This window comes from Syzygium oleosum, unplaced genomic scaffold, assembly GCF_021117445.2.
Source record: "Syzygium oleosum isolate NSW1041296 unplaced genomic scaffold, Sole_v2.1 Sole_v2.33, whole genome shotgun sequence".
In the NCBI taxonomy this organism is placed as follows: domain Eukaryota; kingdom Viridiplantae; phylum Streptophyta; class Magnoliopsida; order Myrtales; family Myrtaceae; genus Syzygium; species Syzygium oleosum.
Window position 1 is genome coordinate 2354436 of NW_026607517.1, and position 21639 is coordinate 2376074.

A 21639-nucleotide genomic window follows, 5' to 3' on the forward strand; every position below is an offset into this window, starting at 1 on the left:
TTTATCGATGACTTCTGCTATTCGCCTAACTCTGCTCTCATTGACTAAGTCTATCACTTCTCAATAATAATAAAAAGTTATACTTTTTGGTATATACAATATGTGAAAAGTCCACCTGAATAAGCGGGGAATATTCTGACCTTCCCAGGAATTCTAGGGATACTTTAGTTCACCTGAATTGGAGACCGGATCGCATTCAAACGGGAACTTAACATAAAAGTATCTTTTTCGATTGGGTTTATCCATATTTACCATGCGTTCAAAAATCTGCGCTTGGATAATGCTGAAGTAGAAGTTTTCTGTGGATCTCTCTCCTTGAGAAACAGGAAGCAAATCGATATCAACTCCAAGTATATGTAACCTTAAAACTACCGTTAATGAAAATTTCATAGTCTATGGTTATGCTTACGTTTTGTGATGATCAATCTACAAATCTCATATTGAAATGCACGACAACTATCACACACGCATCGTATTGCATGCTCTCTAGGATAAATGAAACACGCTTATCTGTACCCTAGAGCTCAAACTGATTTTGTCTTCAATTTTAGCTTTTTTAACCAAAGTTTTCAATTTGATCTGAAACTACACGTTCCTGGTGAGGACCACCTAAAATGTTTTTGGTCCAGTGAAGCATTGTCTGTTTAGAGGGTCTAGCAAAAGCATATATCTTTATCCATTTGAAGGAATTTACTCCAAGAATTATTGCTTGTCAATCTAAAAAACTGTATTATGATTATGACCTGAAAAGGATGTCCTTAACGTGTATCTTTTTAGATATGAGAAAGATTAATCACCAAAACAGAGGAATTATATTGAGAAATCAAAATTATCATTCGATGGCAAAAGTTTTACATACATGTTTATTAGGAACTTCAGCATATCAAAGTTATGCAGCGCAGCCTACTGAAATTTATACTGAAATTCCAGTATAAATCTTTCATTAAAATTTAAAAAAAACAAAACTCTTTTAAGAAAACGTATTACAACAGACTCGAACAAGATTGCAGAACTTTTATTCGCTTGGGAAATCCAAAGAGAAAACTCGTCGAACAAGATTGCAAAACTTTTATTCGCTTGGGAAATCCAAAGAGAAAACTGGTTCTATCCTGAGATAACCATTAAACGCTTGTAGAATCATCAAGCGGATGCCAAATTCTGTTGAAGAACCACATAGAATCGGCTTCCACCGCATATCCATCCTGATTTCTGTGCCAACTATAATATGCGTGCGTTCGGTTCTTAATATCGAACGTTGCATGGCCAAAGCTGGCTTCGCGGTAGGCTGAGTATTTGGGCTGGGGTTCCGTCATGCTGCATAAAAAAAATCAGATATTTACACGATGCAACGGCAACCCAGAATAGTCATGAATAAGTTAGGCAGTGTTTTATGAGGCAGCTCATCTTACTTGGTGGCCAAACCTTCAAGATTGCCTCCATCGCCAATCGTTATGTACACTGGAGCTAATTGACTATGAACAGGGACACACAAGCCGTTCACAATGTTGTATGCAGTGTTGGATACACGTTCCTGTGACACTCATCAATCAGCCAGCGATTTCTTAGATTCAAACTAGACAAACAAATAAACAGAATTTCTGGTTTCCTGTTCATCCTCTCAACACTTCGTTCATGGACAAAAATAAATTGTGTATTTTGGTTTCCATGGACAGAAATTGCTATTGCTGTCGACGTGCTAATTTCATATACTCGGAGAACATTGAAATTGATAGTTTGATTGGCCTAACTCATCAGAGTTGGCTTTTCTGATGGCTTTATGCATCTTCCTATGAAAAGGCTATTACCGAAATAAAGCTGAAAGATTAGATAATAAGGAAAAGGAAACATTTGGACTTACAGATCGTTCATACGCATGGACGTGACCTGCAAACACCACATCTACTTTGTAATTCACGAACCACGGTTCGAACATCACTCTCATGGTTTCTCCTTCCATGTAGTGATAGTTGTAGCTATTGTACCATGGGGAATGCATCATAACAATTAGCCACGGTGTCTCGTTCCTGTTAACTTTTAGTAGCTCTTGTTCAAGCCAATTGTACTGGGGAGTATATTTACCTTAGGAGCAAACAGAGGTAAAAGAAAATGAGCTGCGACATTCAATAAGAATTGGCATTCTGAGAGACATGCCTCTATTGTACATCTTGATATAACCGTACATGTTATAATGACATCGAATCAAAACCATTTTAACGCCTAACGAACTTTCATTTCCATTACTGGATGTTTGAGTTAAACGATGAATGTTTGCTCCCAATGTCTATGTGCAGTCTATTGTATTAATAGAAATCTTGAAAGAATGGATCTGCTTTCATCCGCAGATATGAAAATAAAATTTCATATGGACTCTTCCATCTTTTCGACCTTGCAGAAAAATGAACATTTTTATTATATCCCCAAAATTTTCTCATAAACATGGGAGGTTCCGTAGAGTAGCATCTCATTCTCATCTATTTTGGCAGGATAGTCGAGTACGTAGAAGTAATACCATATGCAGAGTATGACGACAAGACTATGATGTAAGCCGAAGCTCTCTTGATCGAGTACCAAAAAGGCGCGGTGCTGTTTGATGCTCTATAAGGGACGTGGTATCTGTTAGTAAAGGGCTTGAAGGGTTTATTTTCGCCCTGCAGAAAAAAGAATGTACAACACCATCAGTGGTGTCGTTTGTATGAATTCATACATCCTGAAACTTCCACAATAAGAAGATGATGATCTAGGTATTGAATGGGAAGTGGTGGTTCGAGAATGAAAGGGCGAGGACTTCATACCCTGCATATTTCTTGTAACATCATAAACTCCGATATTGTAAAGCGTCCAGATGTTTTGTGAAATTACACTGGGTGATGATCTAAGTTCTACCAACGTCCCGCCTTGTATAAACATCCAGAATTAATTTATTGCTTCCTTCAGTTCCGTAAGTTCCCGATTAAGAGGAATAATGCAATATGATGACATAAAACTTGGATTAAAGTTCTTAGCTACCAAAAGCAGCAAAGGATTGTTTGATCTAACAACCAGTATCAAAGCAGATTACCAATTAATCGAATTGTAGAGACTTTTTGCTCTAACGAATTATCACAGAAATTGATGAATTAAGGCTTATATGACTCTGAATGTGAAATAGATGTCTTGGTAGAAGTACAATGCTAGCACTCACAATTTCAGGAGCAAAGTCGAGTTCGTGATTTCCTGCTGTCCATATCCAGGGTTGATAAGCTACACTTCTTTCGATAAATCTTCCCCATGTATCCCACCTCACATTGTCGTGATTGGGATAATTATCCGCATACGACAAGTCTCCAACAAACAATACAGTCTGTCCTTTCTGTGGATTATGTTCGTAGTGGGTGAGCGTTAGGTTTGAATCAAAACTCTGACCAAGATCCCCTGCAATGTCCATCGGCATGCTGAGCATAGAAAGGAGTAGAACCGCGGATGCATGTAAATTAACTGCAGAACTAAATTTGCTGCGACTCGCTGATGAACTTGATTATCAAAACTAAATGATTCTGCAAAGACCTAGAGTACATAGGTAGGAATGAGCTTTTGAAGTTACTCTGAGTCATTGACTAGGTATGCATGATAATATGATTTACTTACCTATGAGACCGAAAGTGTATGGAACATCAGGGCCAACCTCCGGAGGAGTAATGAACCAGAACTGTCGGACCGTGTGTCCAATTCCGACCTCATAGTAGTATTTGGTATTGTACTGCCAGTAAACGAAACAAACATCAGCTACATTTACCAAATTTTACGGACCAAGCACCAGAAACTTAAAATTTCCGGAGGAATCAAGAGATTTACCATCAAGTTGTTGAGGATGCAATGGTGGATGTAACCGGAAGTATAATTGTAGAACTTGTAACGATTAACTTTGCCCTTTGCTGTTTTCTTGTTTCCGCTGTTTTCACTCCAGTAGAGCACTACACTGGACCCAGGTTCATCCTGAGTCACCCATGACACGATCACTCCTTTTCCCACATGATCTCCTTGTGTTATATGTACCTAAAGACTCACGCCAAACCCAAAACCCAAATCAGAAACCACAAAGAATAGAACGAAATTAACAACAGTAACCTTTAACATTAAATCACATCGAATCTGAAACAAAATTAACTCGATTGAAGCTCCTCCCAGCGTGTCTCTACATGTAGATGTCAACCATTTCACGAGTCACAAAAGAACAGAAGGAAAAGCTTGTGCTATACTAAGGGAAAGAGCAAGAACACAAGATCAGTTGAGACCTGTTGAGGGGCATTATATCCCGGAGGGACTCGGAAAACATCGCTATCCAGAGGCATGTCCACAGTTTTCTCCACTTTGCGGACGAAAGTGCTGGTCTTCCCTCCATTGCACAAATCAGCCCCATTCAAAACCAGAACAAGAACAAGAACAGCCCCAACAACAGCAACGGAACAAAAAGAAGAAGATCCCAGAACAGCCATCCTGGTCTTATTCTTGCATAAGGAAGAGCACAAGAGCCTACGTGACACACCCCCCCAGAAATTATCACATCAATCGCACTACCCCTTATATAGGTGAATGTAATACTTAGGAACACGCCCCTTCAAGATAGAAAGAAGGAGGGATTTGCATCGGGGGAATATCCACGGGACCATACGCATATACAGTGTAAACGTCAACTCTTTTGAACGCTAAAATAAGAATTTCGCAGCTCCTCAAATATGAAAAGAGGCTTAGCTTTTTTTAAGGGAATCCGCAAATGACTCTGTCGATTTCTTCCCTTCCCTTCTTGATGAGGATGATCCTAAGTATGCAGTTGACGTTGAAACCACGGGAGGTTTCGTAATATAACGACGAAAAAGCGCATCATTCGACTCTTCTTCTGACAAGGAGAAGAAGGCAATAATGTTTTGGACAATAATTTGGTGTCCCCGCTACCAGTTTCTTTCGCGTGCAACTGGTTTGGACCATCGATAGACGCGGCAAAGAATCGGCCACTACCAAGTTCTGTAAAGAAAAAGAACAATGATAAATAACTGTGAAACTCGAAAAGTGGCGACGGGATTGGGTGGTGACGTTATGGAATATGGGATTCGGACTTTGTCAGAAGAAGAGAGTTGCCTCTGTGATCTCAGAAGAGAGTCGCCCTCGCCCTCGCCAGATCTGGCGAGGGCAGCCCTCGCCCGCTTAGGCAATGGCGGCCTCGCCGGCGTCGGGTGATCTGGCCGGCGTCGGGCGAGGCTGCCCTCGCCCAGCCCACTGCCGGCGAGGACCGCCTTGGCCGGCTTCCTCCGCCGGAGAAGAAAGGGAAAAAAAAAGGAAAAAAGAAAAAAAAGGAAAAGACAAATGCTAGTGAGTTAAAGTATTGTAGAATAACAATTAGTGGCTAGTTTGGGATTTTGTGTCATAAAAAAGTTCGGGTAAATTTATCACAAGTGACTAAGGGTTTTCGTGTTACAAAAAAAAGTTCAGAGTAAATGTGTCATAAGTGGCATAGTTTATGATTTTTTATGACATTTTCCCTCCAAAAAAAGAATTGCTGCAAAAGTTCATGTATTTCCCCATCACGAGGAACTTACGACATGTTGCTTAATCAGATAAAACTTCTTATTACGCCAAGGGCAAAATGTTGGCTTTTCATGCATTAGTTGCAGCACATGTCCATGTTCTTGTTCTCTACTTATAAAGTAGCTTATAAGCTCCTCAATTCATAATTAATGGCAAGGTGAAGATTATATGATATGCTTAAAAAAATCGACAAATTGGAGGGAAATTATCGAGAGAGAGGAACTTAAGTTCTTATTTGTACTTTCATCTTTCTTCTTAATTCATATTATTTTATGCGCTCGAAATGGTGCATGTACTCATCTTATTATTCGATATATGTCGCAATTTTATGGGGAAAAGTATCAAAAAAGTTATAACCTATTGCTTTTGTGATAATTCAGTCCTAAATATTTCAATTGTACCAATTGAATCTTAAACTTTTTGAAACTTTGTCATGTAGTTCATCCGGTCAAATTTGACCGAAATCGTCGACATGGACAAATGCTCCTCACTTGTGGCCGGTGAGGACATCGTGGCCCTCGTCTAGATTAGGCGAGGGCATTGTGGCCCTCGTCGGCCAACAAGCAAGGGTCGCGGCCGTCTCCTGGATCTAGGTGAGGGCACAGAGGCCCTCACCTAGACCTCACCTGTGCCGGTGAGAGTTGGGCGGCGACCTTGTCGGCCCATAGTTGGGAAAAAAACAAAAGAAATAAAAAATCTAAAAAATTGTCTATGTCAGTGTCAATTATATCACATAGGATGCCCAACATTCATGTCAGTGATTTCGGATTAAAATTGGTCGAATGGATTACATTGGCAAATTGTCAAAAGATTTATGACTCAATTAGTACAATTGAAATGTTTATAATCGAATTTGCACAAATACAATAGGATTAGGATTTTTTCGATACTTTTCTCCAATTTAAGTGATTTTTTTCCTTTAAATTAACGGATAAATCTACACGATATAGTTCAAATCCACTTAAGATAAAGCTCAACATAAACTCTAGCGAAGAATTTGATTAACATGATTATTTATGTTGTTATATTTTTTATATCATAATCTAGAGTTATATGATAAATATAATATTAGCTAGGACAAGAGGCCGGCCAAATGTCTGAAAGGCAGTTGAGCAACCCAATGGTAGGGGTGTCAAAACCAAACACGATACCCGAATCGAAACACGAACGACCCGAAATTTTAAGGTATTTTCGGTTCGGGTCTTACCATGTTTAGGTATACATTTACAAAATGGGTATTGTGACTTGTTTCGGTTCGGTTCAGTTCGGTTCGAGTCATAACACGAACCGAACCGAAACATGTTAGTTTACCAAAATTGAATTGAATCCCCTAAGTATTAATTCGCTATACACTCTCTCTCTCACGGAACGATTCGTCTGCTTCCACAACCCCTCAATCGAGGCCATCTTGGTCTCCCCCTTGGTCGCCGGCGTTGATTCGGCCTCCATCTTGGTCGTCCTTCGATGAGGAGGTTTCCTATGTTTTTCTATTAACTTCAATGAGGAGCCTTTGTAGTTCTCTACTCCGAATCATTTGTCTTTTAGTTCATCGCTTAATTCTATGGGGGAAAAGGTATTTATTTGTTATGGCAATTGAGCTCCTTTTCTAGATTGTTGGATGTTGCTGCTGCTTCCAGTGCAATTGGATTCTATACTCTTTTTAAGCGTTAAAGATGGTGAAGCTTACGGTTTAAGTTAAAAAGCTCTTGTACACAAGTTGATTTCAGCACAAGCAATTTAGTTGTATTCAAAGTGACGAGTGGCTCAATAAATACCCACTCTATAAAAAAAAGTTCTTACTAGACTTGCTTCTAAACGCACCTCCGAAAAACCCACGTAAAAACCCGAAACCCGACCCGACCCGACCCGATCCGAATTTTTAGTACGGGTACTATGCAATTCGGGTTGGGTTCAGGTCAAAGAGAGCACTGACACTTATGATTCGGGTCGGGTCGGGTAGTAGTGGAAGCTGACCCGACCCGACCCGATCCATTGACACCCCTACCCAATGGACAAGCCGAAAAAATTGAAATAATAATAAAGGACCAACTAGCACCAGTCCAATTCCAATCCAGTTGGTGTACGGAATATGCCCAAGGGACCAATTTTTTTTCATTAAAGTCAAACGCCACCTTAGATACATGTTCATTACCATGTTCATGTCAATCATTATCAAATCATGTGAACCCCATCTTTTAAATCCCTTTTCGGCTAGTTACCAATTTCAAACGACAACATTTTTATATCCGTTGTACTTTTAACCCGGCCTTCGAAATGTTTTAACGCATAATTTTTGTACTTAAGGCGCTTTTAACACGATCTTTCAAATGTCTAAGAAAAAGATAGAACTTTATATTCGTGAACGATTTTGATATTTGTTAAATTTTTCATCAGAATTCACCGTCTACAGTCCCAGACAGCTGTTAACGAGCATGACAATTTGTGACATGTTGTGCCATGTCATAACTTGTCGTAATTAAGATAATTAAGTGACGAATTTTATATTACTGACGTGATGAAAATCAATAGTCTACTACACTTATGTCATTATTTCTCCAACGCAAAAGGGACGTGACATATATGATTGGCACCAGGAATGCAAACTGTGAAAATCTCGAAGCATAATGTAGAAACGGAAGATCTACTAGATTCTGTACAATCATGATGCACTTCAACATCTCTATTGAGAAAGTATGCGCAACAACAGTAACTCCTCACCCTTGTCCTAACAACAGAAACAACCGAGGAAGTTATGATCACTTGTTGGGTATCTTAGAAAGTCAGAATCGACGAGAGAATTGGCCAAACAAACCAAGAAGAGGTTTCGAATTCCTCCTCTGACTACGCTTGAGCCCGTTTCTGCTCATAAACAGACGCCTCAAATGATCAAATTGATACAAGATGAACACACAAGCCATTAGCCAATATCGAGCTAAGCATCAGGTTTCATATATGCAATATCGTCGCGACCGCTGCCCTCTTTGCATGACTAGAAAAGACAGTAATCCCATATATATATAGACCCGAAAAAACTCTAACATGCCTCCTTCGTCTTATTCCATAAATTATCTTATCTAGTGATAAAAATTCATGTGATATGCGTACCGACGAAAATCCTCACGACACGGCAAAGCAAAGACCGAGCACTCGCTGGCAGACTGTGGACGAGGACTCACGATCATCCACGACCGACGACGAAGAATCTTGGCACCGAACTAATGAAGTGGGAATCGTCAATGAACATCGTGTAAATGCCTTGAGAGTTGACTGCCCTAAAACTCTCCAAAGCCATCATCATCAGTGCTCGTAGTAGTCCCCATCCTTTCCTCTTTTTTCTTCCGTTTTTTGTTCGCTCGGCTGACTGTTAAGAAGGCAAATTCTAACGTTGCCTAAACCACGGGCGCAACCTTGACTTTGGTTAGATTAGGAAAAGAAAGTGGTCCATAATTTACGCCTACTTTTAAACAATCAATGTCATCCGGAAAATTCTTACATGAAACGAGCATACGATGGTAAATTGAATCCGGGCCAGTGAAAATGATGGGATCGAATTCATTTTATTCGTACGTGTATTTAGTTCACCGAATAGTTTCTCTTATTGTCCTTGAAGTCGGGCCTCTACAATCGTATCACATATCGTTCTTGCTGAAAATACCCCACATCTATGCTTTCAATACCGCTCGTAAGTGAAGGGAGATCGCATGTACATAAACAACATATAACTCCATTGTCAAGCGATGTGAGATATTTTCCTAAAACGAGCATAACAAATGAGTCATACCCGATAATTTTTTCCTTCAAATCCTAAGATGCAGATTGCGCCACTAAAACAAGCATGGTGAGAATAGCTCAAAATGATCTAAAATAGCAGCAATGAACATAACTACCCGACGATTATGCTTTTATGTCAATTGCTCGCCGTCAATGAATGTCGATCAATTTACTATATCTTGAAGGTTCCCATCGATAACTTTCACATTGTGTTGTCGATGACTTCACTAGCGAGTTGTTGATACTCTTCAAGTTATTAATTATTTAGTTCATCGATGACTCCTGCTATTCACCCAACTCTGTTCTCATCGACTAAGTCTATCACTTCTCAATAATAACCAAAAGTTATACTTTTTGGTATATACAATATGTGATATGTCCACCTGAATATGTGGGGAATATTCTGACCTTCCCAGGAATTCCCGGGATATTTAGTTCACTTGAATTGGAAACCATATCGTATTCAAACAGGGAACTTAACATAAAAGTATCTTTTTCGATTGGGTCTATCCAGATTTTCCATGCGTTCAAAAATCTGCGCTTGGATAATGCTGAAGTAGAAGTTTTCTGTGGATCTCTCTCCTTGAGAAACAGGAAGCAAATCGATATCAACTCCAAGTATCCGTAACCTTAAAACTACCGTTATTGAAATTTCTTAGTCTATGGTTACGCTTACGTTTTGTGATGACGTATCGATCTACAATCTCATAATGACACGCACGACGACACACATATTGATAAGCACGACAACTATCACACACGCATCATATCGCATGCTCTTTAGGATAAATGAAACACTCTTTTCCTTACCCAAGAGCTCAACCTGATTTTGTCTTCAATTTTAGCTTTTTTAACCAAAGTTCTCAATTTGATCTGAAACTACACGTTCCTTCTGAGGACCACCTAAAATGTTTTTGGTCCAGTGAAGCATTGTCTGTTTAGAGGGTCTAGCAAAAGCATATATCTTTATCCATTTGAAGGAATTTACTCCAAGAATTATTGCTTGTCAATCTAAAAAACTGTATTATGATTATGACCTGAAAAGGATGTCCTTAACGTGTATCTTTTTAGATATGAGAAAGACTAATCACCAAAACAGAGGAATTATATTGAGAAATCAAAATTATCATTGGTTGGCAAAAGTTTTACATACATGTTTATTAGGAACTTCAGCATATCAAAGTGATGCAGCGCAGCCCACTGAAATTTATACTGAAATTCCAGTATACATCTTTCATTAAAATTTTAAAAAAAACAAAACTCTTTTAGGAAAACATAGTACAACAGACTCGAACAAGCCTAATTGCAGAACTTTTATTCGCTTGGGAAATCCAAAGAGAAAACTCGTCCTATATTGTGATAACCATTAAACGCTGGTAGAATCGTCAACCGGATGCCAGATTCTGTTGAAGAACCACATAGAATCCGCTTCCACCGCATATCCATCCTAATTTCTGTGCCAACTATAATATGCGTGCGTTCGGTTCTTAATATCGAACGTTGCATGGCCAAAGCTGGCTTCGCGGTAGGCCGAGTATTTGGGCTGGGGTTCCGTCATGCTGCATAAAAAAAATCAGATATTTACACGATCCAACAGCAACCCAGAAGAGTCATGAATAAGTTAGGCAGTGTTTTGTGAGGTAGCTCATCTTACTTGGTGGCCAAACCTTCAAGATTGCCTCCATCGCCAATCGTTATGTACACTGGAGCTGATTGATTATGAACAGGGACGCACAAGCCGTTCACAATGTTGTATGCAGTGTTGGATACACGTTCCTGTGACACTCATCAATCAGCCAGCGATTTCTTAGATACAAACTAGACAAAACAAATAAACAGAATTTCTGGTTTCCTGCTCATCCTCTCAACACTTCGTACATGGACAAAAATAAATTGTGTATTTGATTTCCATGGACAGAAATTGCTATTGCTGTCGACGTGCTAATTTCATATCCTCGGAGAACATTGAAATTAATAGTTTGATTGGCCTAACTCATCAGAGATGGCTTTATCAGAGATGGCTTTTCTGATGGCTTTATGCATCTTCCTATGGAAAGGCTATTGCCGAGATAAAGCTGAAAAATTAGATAATAAGGAAAAGGAAACATTTCGACTTACAGATCGTTCAAAGGCATGGACATGCCCTGCAAACACCACGTCTACTTTGTATTGCACGAACCACGGTTCGTACATCACTCTCATGGTTTCTCCTTCCATGTAGTGATAGTTGTAGCTATTGTACCACGGACAGTGCATCATAACAATCAGCCACGGTGTCTCCGTTCTGTTAACTTTTGGTAGCTCTTGTTCAAGCCAGATGTACTGGGGAGTATATTTACGGGAAAATTACCAAAAAAGTCCTAAACCTTTTTCAATTGTGCCAATTCAGTCCTAAACCTTTTTTTTTTGTCAATTCAGTCCTAAACCTTTTGCAATTGTGCCAATTCAGTCCATCCGGTCACTTTTGGTCGGCCGGCGCTGACGTGGACGCCGGCCGGCTGACGTGGCAATTTTTAATAAATTTTTATTATTTTTCGAATTTTTTTTCTCTTTTTTTTTTTCTGGCCTATCTTCTTCCCCGGTCGCCGGTCCGGCGACCGGCGAGAGGCTGAGGCCGGCGAGGTCCGCCTCGCCGGCCATGGGCGAGGTCGAACTCGCCATGGCCAGGGCGAGGTCGACCTCGCCCAGCGACGGCGAGGTCGAACTCGCCAGATCTGGGCGAGGCCTTGCCGGCGACGGCGGCGAGGCCGCCTAGATCCGGCAAGACCTCGCCGGATCCGGGCGGCCTCGCCGTCGCCGGGCGAGGCCGACTCGCCATGACCGGGCGAGACCTCGTCGTCGCCGGGCGAGGTCGAGCCTCGCCATGGCCGGGCGAGGTCGAGCTCGCCCAGCGACGGTGAGGCCTCGCCCAGATCTGGCGAGGTCGACCTCGCCCGGCGATGGCGAGGTCGGGCAAGGTCAACCTCGCCAAGCGACGGCGAGGCCTCGCCCAGATCTGGCGAGGCCTCGCCGTCACTGGGCGAGCTCGACCTCGCCCTGGCCATGGCGAGGTCGACCTCGCTCGGCGACGGCGAGGCTGGCCCTCTGCCGGCGAGGGCCAGCCTCGCCCATGGCCGGCGAGGTGGACCTCGCCGGCCTCAGCCTCTCGCCGTTCGCCGACCGGGGAAGAAGATAGGCCAGAAAAAAAAAGAGAAAAAAATAAAATAAAATTCGAAAAATAATAAAAAATTGCCCCGTCAGCCAGCCGGCGTCCACGTCAGCGCCGGCTGGCCAAAAGTGGCAGGATGGACTGAATTGACACAATTGCAAAAGGTTTAGGACTGAATTGACAAAAAAAAAGGTTTAGGACTGAATTGGCACAATTGCAAAAGGTTTAGGACTTTTTTGGTAATTTTCCCGTATATTTACCTTAGGAGCGAACAGAGGCAAAAGGAAATAAGCAGAAGTGAGCTACGACATTCAATAAAAAATAGGCATTCTGAGAGACATGCCTCTATTGTTCTTCTTGGTATAACCGTACATGTCATAATAACACTCAATCAAAACCATTTTAATGCCTAACGAACTTTCATTTCCATTACTGGGTGTTTGAGTTTATCGATGAAATATTTGCTCCCCTGAGTATGAGCAGTCTACTACATCAAACGAAATCTTAAAAGAAGGGATCCGTTTTCATCCACAGATATCAAAATAGAATTTCCTATGATTCTTCATCTATTTTCCACCTTGCACACAAATTAATATTGTCATCATGTCAAAAAAGATTTCTTGAAAACATGGGAGGTTCCGTAGAATAGCATCTCAGTCTCATCTATGTTGGCGGGATAGTCAAGGATGTAGAAATCATACCATATGCAGAGTATGATGATAAGACTATGATGTATGCCGAAGCTCTCTTGATCGAGTACCAAAAAGGCACGGAGCTGTTTGATGCTCTATAAGGGACATGGTATCTGTGCGAAAAGGGCTTGAAGGGTTCATTTTCACCCTGCAGAAAAAAGAATGTACGACATCATCAGTCAGTTTCATTATATGAACTCATACATCCTGAAACTTCAGGATAAGAATGAAAGGGCGAGGACTTCGTCCCCTGCATATTTCCTGTAACACCATAAACACTGATATTGTAAAGCGTCCATAGGTTTTGTCAAATTACACTGGGTGATGGTCGTCTCGCCTTATATAAACCTCAAAAATTGAATTAAGTGCTTCCTTCAGTTCCCCAACTTCCCGATGAAGAGATATAATGCAATCTGATGGCATGGAACTTGGGTAGAAGTTCTTAGCCACCAAAAGCAGCAGAGGAAGGTTATAATCGGAATAGTAGAGATTTTATTATGTAACGAATTATCACAGAAATTAAGGGATTAAGGCTTGTGTGACTCTGAATGTGAAATACATATGTCTTGGTGGAAGTTTAATGCTAGCACTCACGAGTTCAGGAGCGAAGTCAATTTCGTGATTTCCCGCTGTCCATATCCAGGGTTGATAAGCTACACTTCTTTCGACAAACCTTCCCCATGTATCCCACCTCACATTGTCGTGGTTGGGATATTGATCCGCGTACGACAAGTCTCCAACAAACAAGACAGTCTGTCCTTTCCGTGGATTATGTTCGTAGTGGGTGAGCGTTAGGTTTGAATCAAAACTCTGACCAAGATCCCCTGCAATATTCATCGGCACGCTGAGCATAGAAAGGAGTAGAACCACGGATGCTTGTAAATTAACTGCAGAACTAAATTTTCTGCTGCTCGTCGATGAACTTGATTATCGAAACTAAATGATTCTGCAAAGACCTATAGTACATAGGTAGGAATGAGCTTTTGAAGTTACTGAGTCATTGACTATCTATGCATGATAATATGATTTACTTACCTATGAGACCAAAAGTGTATGGAACATCAGGGCCAACCTTTGGAGGAGTAATGAACCAGAACTGTCGGACCGTGTGTCCAATGTTGAGAAACAAGGACGATGAAGACGTATTTTGGGGCAATTTTTTCATCTTATTTCTTTTCTCTACCTTCACTTTGTACATATATGCATTTATCATACAAAAAAGGAAAGAATAAACAAGATTACAGCGATTACACTCTCCTACTTTATCTCCGAGTATCCTTGATTGAATCAATTCAAATCAAGGTTAAAGATAAAATCGTATCTTTCTCCAACACTCCCCCTCAAGTTGGTGCATAGATATCTTGGATGCCCAACTTGTCAAGTGAACTGTAAAAGATCCTACTCGATACAGCCTTCGTTAGTATATCCGCCAGTTGATCTTCTGATTTTACATACGGAAACCGAACCACTTTAGTATCCAGGTTCTGCTTAATGAAATGACGATCTACCTTAATATGTTTTGTACGATCATGCTGAACAGGATTATGAGATATATCGATGGCTGCCTTGTTGTCGCAAAACAACTTCATCTCGGACATAGGAGTATAACCGAGTTCTGTCATTAATCTCTTAAGCCATAGAAGTTCGCAAAGACCTTTGTGCATCCCCCTGAATTCTGCTTCCGCACTTGATAATGCTCAACATTTTGCTTCTTGCTCCTCCAAGTAACTAAGTTTCCTCCGACAAAAGTAAAATATCCTGAAGTTGACCTCCTATCAGATACACTCCCAGCCCAGTCAGCATCCGTAAACCCCTCAATTTCAAGGTGTCCATTCTTCAAAAAACGAATTCCTCTTCCTGGAGCTCCCTTCAAGTAGCGAAGTATTCTTATCATAGCATTCATATGATCTTCACTAGGGGCATGCATGAACTGACTAACAACACTCACAGCATAAGCAATATCAGATCGAGTATGCGACAGATAAATTAATTTTCCCACCAACCTTTGATACCTTTCTTTGTTAGTTGGTATCTGATCTGGATACTCCCCAAGTCTATGGTTTTGCATAACTGGAGTGTCTGCGGGCTTACAATCTAGCATCCCCACTTCCGCTAATAAGTCCAACACGTACTTCCTTTGCTAGAGAAATATTCCACCTTTAGATCGTGCCACTTCTATTCCTAGGAAGTACTTCATTCCCCCTAGGTTTTTCATCTCAAATTCTAAGGACAGTCTTTCTTGGAGTTTAGAGATTTCCTCTGAATCGTCCCCTGTAATAATCATATCATCAACATAGATAATCAAAACAGTTATTTTTTCCTGACAACGCCTTAAGAATAATGTGTGATCTGCACCACTCTGAATGTACCCATATTTCTTCATCGCTGCGCTAAACCGACCAAACCAAGCACGGGGTGATTGTTTCAACCCATACAAAGATCGTTCTAGCTTGCAGACCAATCCAGGCCGTGAAGGAAAAGTGTACCCCGGTGGAATATCTATATAAATTTCTTCTTCCAGATCGCCATTAAGGAAGCATTCTTGACATCAAACTGATGTAGTGGCCAATCTAGATTCGCCGCGAAAGACAGTAAGACCCGAACAGTGTTAAGTTTTGCGACAGGGGAAAACGTCTCCTGATAGTCTACCCCATATGTCTGCGTGTATCCCTTCACTACTAGCCGTGCTTTGTATCTCTCGACGGAACCATCCCCTTTATACTTAACCGTGAAGACCCATTTGCACCCCACCGTCTTCTTCCTTTCAGGTAACTTCATCAACTTCCAAGTCTTATTCTTTTGCAACGCCTCCATTTCCTCCTCTATCGCCTGAACGCACTTAGGGTCTTCCAAAGCCTCTTGCATCCCACTCGGGATGTGAACTGAAGATACATTCAACACAAACGCCTTCAATGGTTCTGATAGTCTCCTCGTCGAAACATAGTTTGCAATAGGGTACTTGGATCTCTTCCCCCCCTACATCAGGTGAGTATCGGTCAGGAGGCTTGCCCCTATTATGTCTGTCGGGTAACTTATATCTTACAGATATATCATAATCATCAAGCAAACAAGATGTAGTAGTAGGAAAAATTATCTAAAGGATATTCTCAGGAGATGAGTCAGATTTGGGTGCTGAAGAGAGAGGGGGCTGTTCTTGTATATTCGGTTCTGGTACATCCATAACTGTCGGTTGCAGAGCTTGCTCATTGTCACCATTTTCCACTAGTTGCTTTTCATTTTCTGGCGACATTCTCGCCGGTTGTTGCTCATTTCCGGGCTGCACCTTTTGCGCTTCCTTCTGTCCTCCAGACATGACACCACCAACTTGCCACCAATTCACACTTTCTTCCTCTATCTCCCCCTGAAAGGAAGAATTGGTGCTCGGATAGAAAAAATCTGACTCAACAAACGTGACATCCATTGTCACATAGGTTCTTTTAGTAGCCGGATGATAGCAGCGATAACCCTTCTGATATGTACCATATCCCAAGAAAACACATCGAACCGCACAGGGATCGAGTTTGGTTCGGTGAGTTTTTGAAATATGGACATAAACAACACACCCGAATACTCGAGGGCAAATAAGCAAGACGGATGGTAAGGTAGCATGTGTAGACAGCACTTGCAGAGGTGTCTTGAAATCCAATACCTTGGATGGCATTCGGTTTAGGAGGTGAATAGCTGTCGCAACTGCATTGTCCCAGAAGCGTTTAGGAACGTGACCTTCAGTGAGAAGGGCACGAGCAGTCTCTAAAATATGTTTGTTCTTCCGCTCCGCTACTTCATTCTGCTGTGGTGTCTGAGCACATGACGTCTCATGCAGTAGACCATGTTCCTGAAAATAGTCCTTAAGTTGCGCATTAACGTACTCTCCACCATTATCACTTCTTAAAATTTGTAACTTTCCACCAAACTGTGTTTGCACCATTCTATGAAACACCCGAAAAACATTAGCCACCTCATCCTTATGTTTCAAGAAATAGAGCCAAGTCATTCTCGTGCAATCATCCCAAATATAACAAACCAGCGATATCCCGAAACTGCAGTAACGGGAGAAGGCCCCCAAACATCAGAATGGACTAAGGAAAACGCAACGCTACTCTTATTCAAACTGATTGGAAATGGCACACGATGGCTTTTGGCCAAAATACAAGTCTGACATTGAAAACTGAATCTGGTAAATTGGAAAATAATTCAGGAGGTAAATGTTTCATATAGCCAAATGAAGGATGCCCCAATCGGCGATGCCATAGCCAGATTTGCTTCTCTTTGCTACTAGATAAGCCTCGCACTTGGTGCACCCTCCCAGAACTGAAGTCATCCAAATAATAGACCCCCCCCCCCCCCACCCCGTCTTAGTACCACACCCAACTATCTCCTTCGTGAGAATATCCTGAAAAAGACAAAATTGTGGATACATCAATTCAAATCTTCAGCCGCTTGCCCCACTGATATTAATTTCGTGGACAAAGATGGCACAAGTAAAGTATTCAATAGTGATATAGAAGAGGAAATAGCAACAGTTTTAGCCCCGGTCACTGGATATACAATCCCATTAGCATTTGAAATATTCTGCCGCCTAGGTTTAGTATAACTGACAAAATCATCTGTTGTGAAGGTCATATAATCTGTTGCACCTGAGTCAATAATCCATTGACTACATTTATCTCGAGAATTACTAATGAAAGCATGACCATAATTACCTTCACCTCCAGTGATTGATTCACTGTTTGATTCTACCTGTGGCATCAGTGATAGCTGAGCCTCCCCGGTAACAAGTGATGCCTTCCCTGTTTCACCATTCGTTGCAATCTCTACTTGTTTGCGTGCCTTCAGCTCCTTCCACCAATCAGGATACCAATCAATTTAAAACACGTCTCCCGGGTATGCTTCGCACTCCCACAATTAGAGCAGCCACCAACTGTTGTCGAGGAAGGTTTGCTTCTCGATGCTCCACCCGGTCGACCTCCTCTTGTCAAACCACCCGGCTTTGTCATTTGTAATGCTGGTATGTCCCGAGTTCAGTCGAAGATCTGCAGTCCCGTCTTGCCTCCTTGAGACACCATAGCTGCAGACGGGTGTGTGGTATCTTCGTGTGCTAGCATCACACTCTGCCGTATGTCTTCCCGTCGGACACGAGCATAGGCCTGCTCAACTGTGGGAAAAGGCTGCATCTGAAGCACGTCCGCTCGAACTTTATCCAAGCGGTCATCCAACCCGTCAAGGAAGATATAGACCCGATCTTCCTGAATAGCTGAATTATATCGCTCGATATCAACAGGGCAAACCATCGGATTCGGGCGGCAAAAATCAATTTCTCTCCACAAACCCTGCAGGTTGTTGTAGTACGCCTCAATTGATCCTCCTCCTTGTCGCATCCGAGCAACACGCCTCTTCAAGTCATAAACCTGAGAGGCATCCGTTCCGTCAAAGAAAGTCGTTGCAATTGTATCCCAAACAGATTTTGCTGTTGGGAAGCGAATGAAATTGCCAATCAACGCCGAATCCATAGAGTTGATAAGCCATCCTTTCACAGTTGAGTCTTCTGTTTTCCACCTCCGAAAGCCAGGATCTGTAGGCAGTGGCTGAGGAAGGTCTCCGTTGATATATCCCAGTTTGTCTTTGCCGGTGATGTACATCTCGACAATCTGAGACCACAATCCATAGTTGGCTCCATCCAATTTAATCGCAATCTGAGAAGAAACCGAATCATTCTGGGGTGTTGGTGATGGAGGAGGAGGTCTCGTCTGGTTCTGAGTGAGAATCTGAGTTAATTTGGCAGTCAGATTCTCCAAAAGAGTTTCCGTGGTCGAATTCCCCCCTGGTTCTGGTGGGGAATCATTGTTCCAGGAGGGTTATGATCCGACATGGATCCAAGTTCAATCGCGCGTCAAAGATGAAGAAGATTGGGTAAGACGCACGCCAGACGACGCAATAGATAAAGAAAGCGAGCCCAAAAAAACGAGCGGGACCGCCGTAGTCGATGATTGACGTACAGTACACCAAGGATCAAAATCTACATTACTGATACCACGTTGAGAAACGAGGACGATGAAGACGTATTTTGGGGCAATTTTTTCATCTTATTTCTTTTCTCTACCTTCACTTTGTACATATATGCATTTATCATACAAAAAAGGAAAGAATAAACAAGATTACAGCGATTACACTCTCCTACTTTATCTCCGAGTATCCTTGATTGAATCAATTCAAATCAAGGTTAAAGATAAATCGTATCTTTCTCCAACATCCAATTCAGACCTCATAATAGTATTTGGTGTTATACTGCCAGTAAACGAAAAAACTATCAGCTACATCTAGCCAATTTTACAGACCAAGCACCGAAAAATTAAAATTTCTAGAGGAACCAAAAGACTTACCATCAAGTTGTTGAGGGTGCAATGGTGGATGTAACCAGAAGTATAATTGTAGAACTTGTAACGGTTAACTTTGCCCTCTGCTGTTTTCTCGTGCTCGCTGTTTTTGCACCAGTAGAGCACTACACTGGACCCAGGTTCATCCTGAGTCACCCATGACACGATCACTCCTTTTCCCACATGATCCCCTTGTGTTATATGTACCTAAAGACTCTTGCCAAATCCAAGACCCAAATCAAAAACCGCAGAGAATAGAACGAAATTAACAACAGTAACCTCTAGCATTAAATCACATCAAATCCGAAACTGAATTGATTCGATTCAAGCTCGTCCCAGCGTGTCTCTACACGTAGATGTCAACCATTTCACGAGTCGCAAAAGAACAGAAGGAAAAGCTTGTGCTATACTAAGAGAAAGAGCAAGAATACAAGCTCAGTTGAGACCTGTTGAGGGGCATTGTAGCCAGGAGGCACTCGGAAAACATCGCTATCCAGAGGCATGTCCACAGTTTTCTCCACTTTACGGACGAAAGTGCTGGTCTTCCCTCCATTGCACAAACCAGCCCCATTCAAAACCGAAACAAGAACAAGAACAGCCCCAACGACAGCAACGGAACAAGAAGAAGAAGAAGATCCCAGAACAGCCATCTTGGTCTTATTCTGGGATACGGAAGAGCACAAGAACCTACGTGACACACCCCCCACAAAGTCTCACATCAATCGCACTACCCTTTATATAGGTGAATGTAGTACTGAGGAACACGCCTCTTCAAGATAGAAAGGAGGAGGGGTTTGCATAAAACTCGGGGAATATCCACGGGACTATACGCATATACAGTGTAAGTGTCAAACTCTTGTGAACGCTAAAATAAGAATTTCGCAGCTCCTCAAATATGAAAAGAGGCTTAGCGTTTTTTGAGGGAATCCGCAAATGATTCTGTCAATTTCTTTCCTTCCCTTCTCGATGAGGACGAGTCTAAGTCTGCAGTTGAAGTTGAAGCCACGGGAGATTTCGTAATAATGACGACGAAAAAGCGGATCATTTGACTCTTCTTCTGACAAGGAGAAGAAGGCAATAATGTTTTGGACAATATAATTGGGTGTCGCCTCTACCATATTCCTTCGCGTGCAACTGGTTTGGACCATCGATAGATGCGGCACAGAATCGGCCACCGCCAAGTTCGGTAAAGAAAAACAACAATGAGAAATGACTGCGAAACTCGAAAAGTGGCCACACGTGATTTGGTGGTGACGTTATGGAATCTGGGATTAGGACTTTGTCAGAAGAAGAAAGAGTTGGCTCTGTGATCTTGGCTTTGATGTGACTAACTGTTAATTGACAATTACACCGCTACGCAGCAGGAAATCGTATGCTTCCCAAAGGAGAATTGCTGCAAAAGTTCATGTATTTCCCATCACGAGGAACTTACGACATGTTTCTTAATCAGATAAAACTTCTTATTACGCCAAAGGGCAAAATGTTTGTTTTACATGCATTCATTGCACCGCATGTCCATGTTCTTGTTCTCTACTCAGACAAGTAGCGTAAACGCTCCTCCATTCATAATTAATGACAAGGTGAAGATTATATATATGTTTAACTATTTCGAAAATATTCAAGGAAAACTATCAAGAAAGGGGAAGTTACGTTCTTATTTGTGCTGTCATCTTTCTTATTAATTCATATTATTTTACGCGCTTGAAATGTTGAATGTACTCATCTTATTATTTGATATATATCACAATTTTAGGTGCTATTGTTTTCTTAAACCGGAGGATAAAAAGCGATGTTGAGATTTTTTACCTGTCCTCGACCTAAATTGAGTATAAAAATGAGATATAAAAGGGAAAAAGAATAGATTTAAAAGGAAAGGATGCTAATTGATATCCACTCCAAGTATTTGTAACCTTAAAACTACAGTTAATGAAATCTCTTAGTCTAAGGTTACGCTTACGTTTTGTGATGATATATCAATCAACAATCTCATATTGACATGCACAACGACTATCACATACTGATAAACACGGCAACTATCACACGTGCCGTATCGCATGCTCTCTAGAATAAATGAAACGCTTATCCTTACCCTAGA

At 41.5% G+C, this 21639-nt stretch overlaps 1 protein-coding gene across 2 annotated transcripts; it reads right to left on the minus strand.

Annotated features, from left to right (window-relative positions):
• Positions 1 to 924: 924 nt before the first annotated feature.
• On the minus strand, positions 925 to 20209 carry LOC115668512 (purple acid phosphatase 2-like). Of its 2 annotated transcripts, none has more exons than XM_056304957.1 (8): positions 19991 to 20209; positions 19551 to 19751; positions 3625 to 3736; positions 3182 to 3411; positions 2510 to 2648; positions 1859 to 2079; positions 1410 to 1531; positions 925 to 1314 (listed from the first exon to the last, which is right to left on the minus strand). In XM_056304957.1, the coding sequence occupies exons 1-8, from the start codon at positions 20192 to 20194 to the stop codon at positions 1122 to 1124; spliced, it is 1422 nt and encodes a 473-aa protein (XP_056160932.1). In that variant the 5' UTR covers positions 20195 to 20209; the 3' UTR covers positions 925 to 1121. The 2 variants fall into 2 exon arrangements, with proteins under 2 accessions (XP_056160932.1, XP_056160933.1); XM_056304958.1 differs by lacking the exons at positions 19551 to 19751; positions 19991 to 20209 and adding exons at positions 3832 to 4032; positions 4272 to 4803.
• Positions 20210 to 21639: the final 1430 nt, after the last annotated feature.